The sequence below is a fragment of the Elaeis guineensis genome, chromosome 7 (assembly GCF_000442705.2).
Source record: "Elaeis guineensis isolate ETL-2024a chromosome 7, EG11, whole genome shotgun sequence".
NCBI classification, from domain to species: domain Eukaryota; kingdom Viridiplantae; phylum Streptophyta; class Magnoliopsida; order Arecales; family Arecaceae; genus Elaeis; species Elaeis guineensis.
In genome coordinates, this window is record NC_025999.2 from 94,501,021 (window position 1) to 94,510,348 (window position 9,328).

General features: G+C 40.7%; 1 protein-coding gene across 1 annotated transcript; it reads right to left on the reverse strand.

Moving 5' to 3' along the window:
• Nucleotides 1-1,545: 1,545 nt before the first annotated feature.
• On the reverse strand, nt 1,546-8,026 carry LOC105048367 (probable pre-mRNA-splicing factor ATP-dependent RNA helicase DEAH5). The gene is made up of 2 exons (XM_010927669.4): nt 4,535-8,026; nt 1,546-2,173 (listed from the first exon to the last, which is right to left on the reverse strand). The coding sequence occupies exons 1-2, from the start codon at nt 7,717-7,719 to the stop codon at nt 1,780-1,782; spliced, it is 3,579 nt and encodes a 1,192-aa protein (XP_010925971.4). The 5' UTR covers nt 7,720-8,026; the 3' UTR covers nt 1,546-1,779.
• Between the last annotated feature and the right edge of the window lie 1,302 nt (nt 8,027-9,328).

A 9,328-nucleotide genomic window follows, 5' to 3' on the forward strand; every position in this document is an offset into this window, starting at 1 on the left:
ATGAAATACTGAACGATGATAATATAATATAATATTAATATTATAATATTTATTATATTTTAATATTTATACTAATATAATATTTTTATTAATATTAATATAGTATTTATATTAATATATTAATATTTATATTAATATAATATTATATTAATTAAAATATTAATAAATTATTATATTAAAATATTAGTATTATATTAACATAATATAATATATATTATATTTATTAATATAATAAATTATTACGATCTAATATTATATTATAATATATGAATATTATATTTATATTAATATAAATATTATTATTTATATAAAGTTTAGAAGAAAAATGTATAATTTTATAACTATTAAGGATATAATAGATATTTTATACAGTATTCGAAAATAGGTGCTCAACCAAATATAAGCTACTTTTCAATAAGCAATTTTTCTGTGATTAATCAAACATATCAAAATTCTATTCTTCAAAAATAACTTCTCAAGATTTTTCAAAAAAAAAAAAATTTTTCGTGAACCCAATGAGTCCTAAAAGATTTCTGTCTCGAAGAGATGCTGCCATGTGCAATCTTTAAAACAGATTATGCCCACCTAAGCACGGTCCTGCTTTAATTATAGATTCTAAAATAATGTAGTTGGACGTGTGGGCATTTGCAAAGTTAGACGTCCTGTAATATTAGAATTTTCTTTCTAAAATAACGTTCAATAGCCAACAATGTTATTTTAGCTGGTTTGCATTTCTTTGCACTCGGAAGCATCTCTCCATGTTCTTTAATTTATGGTAATGAACAAGTGGTGGTGGAGAGAGAACTTACCTGAAGGAAGGTGTGTACCGTAACTTGGAATCCAAGGTTAGGCTGAATAAGGTTCTCGATTCATGTCTCATCGCCCCGGCGATGGCAGCGGAGAGGGCAGCGGCCATGGCCAGGAGCGTGAGCAAAAGGACGCAGGCCCTTGATGCCTTAGACATTGGTACTTATGAGCGAAGGCGGTGAGGTAGCGCTAGGGGAATAGAAAGGAGGGTGAGAGTTGGAGTCGGGATATGATGAATAAAGAACAAGAGGCTGATGGTGGCAGCTTGGGTTGTTTAATTAGAACTTCCGAGTGGCGGGGAAAGCAGATGGGTCGGGAGGAAAGCAGGCTAATATTGGTAAGAAATTCCTTCGCATGGCGAAAAGGTCTCACCACAGTCCCCCTCTCAACATCTATCAACTAGGATTTTCAGCTCCCAAACGAAATTTAGAGCTTCTTCGGTGTACTTGGGAAGGCTTCTCCCGAAGAGGAAATTAGGGAAGATCATTTCCAGTTGATCGACCACAGCCAGGGCAACCATAACAGTCTATTCTGTCCTGTAAAAACTGTGGGAAAGAATTTGCATACATCACTGTACCGATTCAAAGAGCTAACGGCAGTAAAAGGAATAAATTCCAAGCTTGGTCTGCATTAATCTGGCGTATTTGGAGGACAAGCAGAAGCAGAAACCTATCCACTGGTTGCTGTTGTTTATTCACAGCACAAACATTTCTTATCCAGTCTAATAACAGAAATACGTCGACCAATCATCAGGTCAAATTTCTTTCCATCCACGTAGCAAATGATGATATTCCGTCAAGCCCAAGGTTTAACGTTCTCTATTGAAGAGGAACCTGCCTTGGATAAGAAAATAGAGAATATAAATATATACAGACTTAAGAATTTAGCGTGGAACTGGCCACGGCAGCTGCATCATGATAAATAAAACACAGCCCGGAAAACAGGAGTAGAAAGGTGATTATGATACACTCATTAAGCACGGCGTTTACTCAAACGCCATGAGTTTGGCTCATGATATCTGTCATAAAGTGGTTCGATACGCTCTTGCCTCTTCCTTTTGCTCAACTTTGTAGGATCTGCACCCTTATAAAATCTTGGTGCCAATTCTACTAACCATTTGGGATCGATGACAGTGGCCTCCCTCATGTATTCTTTTGTTGTCATAACCAACTCATGATACATGACCCAATCTGGTTGCCTCTGAAATAAAGCACTGCTTGGATGGATGTACACCGGCTGGTTCTCAACTAGGGTTCTGTATCCCTCCTGGGGGTCCTTCCTAGCAGCATGGAAGAAGAATCCTGCAGTAATTGCCTTCCGTATCTTTGTAAAGTTTTTACCAGCACTGACAACATCCAGTTTATACCTGAATGAGCGCAATGAATGGCAAAGGTTAGGAAATATGCCATGAGATCATTTGGATCACTTATAATGGAAGGAGAAAGTGATAGAAACAATGAGTATTATTATCCATAATCCACCTAAAATCATATGATGTGCCCAACCAACATGTCTCGCAAAATATGTCGGTATGACAATTTTAAAGACAACTCTTTTAATTGCTTTTGTTTCTCTAACAAATTATCAGATCCTCATAGCTTTTGTTTCTCTAACAAAGTATCAGATCCTCAGCAATTGTTCTCACACAACAGGAATAATTTGCCCAAATATGAAAATTTGAAAGATCAAAGATGTATGTGGGATGCAAATGTTCTTTTTCCCTTATGGAAGATATCAAAAGGACTTTAAAGAGAAATTTGAGTAGAATTTCTCCTTCTCTATGAAATATGTATAATCAAGACTTTCCTACTATTTGTACTACTGTAATTACCAGAGTGCCGCTACTAGCATATTGGAGATGGGTAAAGATACACATCTCTTCCCATTACCAATAGATTTTAACTAAACATATCATTTTTCCCGTACCAACGATCTGCTATTATTCTTCAGAATCAAAATGCACGCATGCATGAGAGAGAGAGTGTGTATGTGTGAGAGAGAGAGAGAGAGAGAGAGAGAGAGAGAGAGAGATGTGGACCCTTTGTTAAAGTCCCTTGCATGAACCCTAGAAGCTCTTAAAAGATAAATTTCAAAAGATTATGAATATTTAGGACTTTTTCTAATCTACCTATACTTTTTATACTATATTCCACTATATTTAGTGTAAACCATAAGAACTTAGAGTCTGCACGATCAGATATTTTGAAGAAAAACAGAACCAGGCTTCTTTTTTTTTTTTTTTTTTTTTTAAAGTCAACCATTAACCCACTCAAACTACAGTTAGCAAAAACCATGAGAACTTAGAATCCACGTTGCAAAGATTTTAAAGAGATTTTCAAGTCGGCCATGAACCCACTCAAGTGGAGATGAAAATTACCAAGATACACAACAACAAATCAACTCTCACTGAAGCATTATGATTATTCAGATATTATGTTAGCAAGAAACCTCTTTAAACTTTCAGCCACCACTTCACTAGCACGTTTGGAGAATGCTATTTAGGTTCACAATCATTAGAACAGCAATGAATTGATTCTTGGACACAAAAGCTATTGGGGTGGCATCAATTCCTTTGCAGGGATTTTGTCATGAAATCCCTAAGGTTTACCATCACATCTTTTTTTAAAATGTAGCACATTTTCTGGTAAACAGCACAACAAATTTTCATAGTAAGACGTTTCTCCCCCTCCGAGGCCCCTCTGAGCACCAGCTCTCCTACTTTCTACTGAATGGACTCAATTTAATCTCTCCCATCTCTACTGGCCTCCTAAACCTCTTTACATGCTAGTTGGCAAGATTCAGTACCCCAATTATGCAAATCACGAACTTCCTAAATACAGCCAGATATCTTCTCCATCCATCACAACTTGATGAAAGTGGCTCTATTGTCATTAATCATCTAGAAATCTAAATAAAGTTTAAATACAGTTCCATCAAGGTCGTGGTTAGGTACCTGAATTAGTGGACTAGTGCAAAGCACATAAGCAAAGCGTTCAACAAAGCATGTGCCAAGGGAGCAACTACATGAGTAGGTTCAAAAAAGACTCGAGAAAGATGAAGCCTCTGTAGAAGATTCTGGCTGCTAAGGGTTTGACAGTGATAGGTTATCAAATTCTTTTAAGAGTTACAAGTGATAATGGCATGACCACAGTCTAAATAAGTCTCAAGTTCCCATACTGGATATGTTTTAGGATAATATGTGAAATTAACAGAGACAAAAATGTAAAACCAATGACCACTAATTATTATAGCTTTTCAAGAACTAGGGACATTCGTTAGTGGTAATCGATGCATAAGGCGACTTGGAATCAAGTGAAGACCATGGAAACATAACTGAAACATATAAGAAACAAGGAAGCACTTAAATGCACTCTATTATTTTTTAATGATACTCTAAAACACACACTAAAAATGCAACAAAAATAATCGATACCATGCACAATACAAAACACAAAAGTAGAGGCAGAAAATATACATATAATAACTTAACATACAGCACGAGTGAATATGAAACATAAAACAGTTGCAGCATATGCAATATACCACTTAGATAATACTATAGCACAAAGATGCATGTGCACATGAAAATATGCAGATAATCTATATAGTGCATGCAACAAGGAATGACAACCGACATCACTACTATCTGGACCATTAACAATTGACCAGTACAAGTCAAAAAGCAAAATAATAGATAAATCAAAAGGTCAAAGCACAGAAACTATACCTGTCCATAATAGTAAGAAGCTGCTTTCTGACATCTTGTGCCCTCCGAAGGGAACGCGACTGCACGAAGTTCTCAAAGCACCATGGCCCAGAAAAATTTTTAGCCTTCCAAGCCTCATATACAGCAAGTAATGTTAAGTGGTCACCTTCTGGCTGAAAGAACTTGGCTCTTTTCTGATCCGCTTGAGCTTGCTTCTCCCTTGGTCTGTAGAAGATATTCCCAGTCTGAATCATTGCTATGATTGTCAAAATCTCATCGCTGCACCCTAGGTCAACACTGGCCAGAAGCATCTTTGATAATGGTGGATCCAGTGGAAATTCAGCCATTTTTCTACCCAATTTGGTTAGAAGCCCCTCCTCATCCAATGCTCCAAGACTGTATAGTTGTTCCATGGCAGATATGAGTGCTTGAGGCGATGGTGGGTCCATAAAATCAAATGACAAGAGGTCATTAATCCCCATGGCCTTCATAGTTAAAGTTGCTGACCCGAGGTTGATTCTTTGGATTTCAGGAATTGTGGTGGGTGACATTTCATTACGGTAGGCACTCTCTGTGTAAAGACGGTAACACTTCCCTGGGCCAGTACGCCCAGCACGCCCAGCTCGCTGCTTGGCTGATGCTTGTGAAATGGGAGTGATGACCAGCGAATCAATTCCTTGTTTCGGATTATACACATTTTGCTTTGCAAAACCAGGATCAACAACATAATATATCCCGTCAATTGTCAAAGAAGCCTCGGCAATATTAGTAGCCACAACCACTTTCCTCTTTCCAGGAGGTGCAGGGTCAAAAATCCTGGATTGCATTTCACTAGGAAGTGCACTGTATACTGGCAAGATAATCAACTCTGGAACATTCTTTCCTAAACCTTTCATTCTCTCATAAAGACACTGACAAGCATGATCAATTTCCTCTTGGCCGGTCAAAAAGAGAAGAATATCCCCCTCAGGTTCTGTCAAGTGGATCTGCAAAACAGTAATTAGTGCTGCATCTAAATAATCAGTCTCTGGTTGCTTCGTGTAGAGTATCTCCACTGGAAATGTTCTCCCTGGAATGGTGAAGATATTGCAGTTAAAAAAATAACCAGAGAACTTTTCTGCATCAAGTGTGGCAGAAGTGACTATCAACCGAAGGTCAGGCCTGCGTTTCACTAGCTGTTTTAGTAACCCAAAAAGAACATCTGTGTGCATTGTTCTCTCATGAGCTTCATCGAGCATGATAACAGAGTACTGTGAAAGGTTTTCATCAATCAAGATCTCCCTAAGAAGCATACCATCTGTCATATACTTGATCACTGTCTCTGGACTAGTGCAGTCCTCAAACCTAATAGCATAACCAACTTCTTCTCCCAAACGACAACCGAATTCTTCTGCCACCCTCTTTGCAACCGACATTGCTGCCACCCTACGAGGCTGTGTGCACCCAATTTTTCCTCTCGTTGTGTAACCTGCCTCTGCCAGATATTGAGTCACTTGTGTTGTCTTCCCTGAACCGGTCTCACCGATGACGACCAGCACTTGGTTATCATGCACAGCTTGAATCAGCTCTTTCTTTAGTTTATAGATTGGAAGACTCTGCCTTTGCTCCTGTATTGAAAGCTTTGACCTCTGCCCAAAAGTTAAAGCCTTTCCATATGCATCTTTCTTCCATTCAGGCATGTCATAGGCTGACAATCCAACACCCCTCAGCTCCTGAGCAAGGTGCCTCTCACCTGTCTCTGGCAGAGGGTCCTCCCATGGACGGTTAAGATCCTTCGGGATGGAATCAAGCATTGTCCTCTGCTGCTGCTCTCGGACCTCCCTCCTCTCCTTAATGAGAGCTGACTGGAGTGCTGCTGCCCTGCTCAAAGAACCTTCTGGATTCTTGAAAATCTTGACAGGGGACATGTCAATTGAGAACCGGCTCTGCCCTTGCAAGAATGCAGGCTCATCCTCATTGAGCTCGATTTCGAGCTCTTCCTCAGCCCCTTCTTCCTGATACAGCATCCCATCGCCATCATCATCGAACATAGGATGCTCCCTGACATCCAAAACCCCAGAAGCAATCAGCTGCTTCGCCTCCCACTTCTCTGGTGAGCTCATCCTCTTCAATGGTCGCCGAGACGATCCATTCTCATCCTCCTCCACGATCGTGATGCCTGATAGGCCAGTCCTTGTCACTGGCCCCTTGTTCCCACTTGAAGGGTTCGCCCTCAATGACTCATCCTCCGAGTGCTTCCTCATTGGAAGCAGATCCTTTCCGGTCTTCTGGTCCACATCCCTAATGGAAAGGCTAAGTTTCTGCCCAGACACTGAGATCACCTTCACGAACACTTCTTGATCGCGCTTCACTGCATCCTTTGCATTAGTGACCCTTCTATTTGCAATCTGTGAAACATGGACCAGACCCTCCTTTCCCCTCAAATCATTCAGCTGGATGAAGCACCCCGTATCCATCACTCGCGAAACCCTACCCTTATACACCTTATAGAGCTCCGGCTCGTCCGCATACCTCCGATTGCTAGGGTTAGGGTTTCTCCCATCCCTACCATTTTCTTCCTCATCGTCATATGCCCTGGAATTATCATACCTATTTCTATCTCTATCCCTTCTGTGACCGCTATCTCTATTATGTCTGTCCCTGTCTCTGTCTTTATCTCCATCTCTATCTCTATCTCGCCTATACTCTCGATCTCGATCACGTCGCCAGTCTCGATGTCGGTCCCGATCCCGATCTTGGCCGCGATCACGATCGCGGTAATCGTTGCGGCTGCGGGCCTCAGAAGCGTCCTTGATCTCGGCGTCTCGCTCGATCTCGCGGCGGAGCTCCTTGGCGCGTTCGGGGTCGTCAGGGTGGGAGAGGGCGGGGAAGGCGGAGGACTTCTTCTTGCCTTGATTCTGGTCGGAGGAGGGCTTGGCGGACTTGGGCTTTGGGGGTACGATGGCGTGGATGATGGTGAGGAGGGTGCGCACGAAGTAGTCGGGCATCTCGGCACCGTTCTCCTTGAGCTTGGCATCGAACTCCTCCACCGTCTCGGACCTGCAGCCGAGCTCGGTGATGAACTCGGCGAGGACCTTGTCGCCGCACCCGACGTGGGACTCGAGCTCCGTGCAGATTTTGGAGACGAGAGAGAGGTACTCGAGTTTCTTGAGGCCGTCGTCAGGCGCAGGCGCCGGCGCCGGCGCCGGCGCCATGGGAGACGGCATGAAGGTAGGCCACGAAGAAGGAATTAGGGTTAGGGTAAGGGTTTGGTTCGGTTAGAACAGGTGGAAGCTGGAAAGCGGTGATGAAAAAACGAGGGCGGATGGGTGGAACCGCCCTTGGCGTGGGAATAAAATCGATGGGTTATTCTGGATATCTCCAGAATAGGAGATTTTCTGGATATTCTGGATATAAATCTAAGGCAGTATCGATCTAAATCTAAAGGAGGGACCGGTTAGGATTATTGTGGATATCTCCAGAATAGGATGTCCGACATATCCAACCGCGTGGATCCATGGATGGGTGACGCTGTTATGCCTCCCGCCGCCATTGGGAAGGAGGTCCGTCCCAAGGCTTGTTCATATAAGACCGGAAGTTAAAAAAATCTAGGACTTTTGATTTGGCTTAGACGCCTGTTTTAAAGGTGGCCATATGACTAGACCTAAAGTGAATCGGTTGGATGCTTGAGTCAGGGTCTGGTCGACAATTTCCAAACAAAACGGCAGTCTAATGCGCTTCTGCACAGCTAATCTTGCGACCAAAGTCTACCGTTGAGGACCTGGCGATTTCCTTGACCGGAAAAAACATGGCTCATTCTGTACCCTTGCTGGCCTTGTACGTGTTCACAAGTTGCCCTGTGGAAAGAGGGTTATCCTATTTTTGCTTGGCTACAACTTTTAGTGTAACTACCGGTTCAAGATGCTTTATCCATTTAAAGAAATCCATTTACTCTTTACCGAAAAAAGAAAGAAATCCATTTAAAGAAAATGGTAACATAAATAAACACTTTAAGGCAAAGCTTACAACTAGACTAGACCTCTTCATGGGCTGCGTCGGGCTGGACAAATCCTTGTCCAAAGGTCAATCTGGCCCAAATTTTGGGCTTACCTTCTAGGTCCAAGCTTGACTCTTACTCACTCGGCCTTCGTTCTTTGAACCAGAACTCAGGCTTCATAATTTTTTTATTTTGCTAAAAATAATAAAACATTAAAAAAATACTTTACATATTTAAAAAAACTAGATATAAATAATTAAATATTCTATTATCCAATTAAGGTCAAATTTCAACAACAATTATTAATTGAGTTTACACATATATCACACTTCAATCTTGTGTAGACCATCCAGCCTTGAATGCGTCTTCTTACAGCAACTTTTTCTTGGAATGGTAATATCCAATACAAACAGGTTATTTTAGCTTGTTTTTATAAAAATTGTTTGTTTTATTTGCAAATCAAAAGCTAACTGGGGTGAAAGTGCTTATATCTTTTTCTGTGGGTGGGTAGGGGTAAGGTGTTCTTAACAAAGTGCTTCTTGCTATGGATTAATAGTTTGCCCAAAGTTTAATTTCAATAATTGGTAACCCAAAAAATGTAATCATTATAAGATTCAAACTTCCTCCGTGGAGTAGAAGCAAAAAGCACAACCTAAAACTAAGTAACGTTTGGCATCACTTTCATTTAAAAAAAAAAAAATCAATTTTTTACTTTAAAAATATATAATATATGATATAATCATTTTAAAAAAAGATAAACATAATAATAGCGGATGAAATGGTAATGATAACAGAAAAAGATGACAGATGACATTAGTGACATAGTAGAGACGACAACA

What these genes read in the sequence shown, in the direction of transcription:
- LOC105048367 (XM_010927669.4), bottom strand. Translation starts at nt 7,719, where the DNA reads ATGCCGTCTCCCATGGCGCCGGCGCCGGCGCCGGCGCCTGCGCCTGAC. An exon ending in CTTCTTACTATTATGGACAG is followed by an intron (nt 2,174 to 4,534) that starts GTATAGTTTCTG and finishes GCGCTCATTCAG; the next exon opens with GTATAAACTGGATGTTGTCA.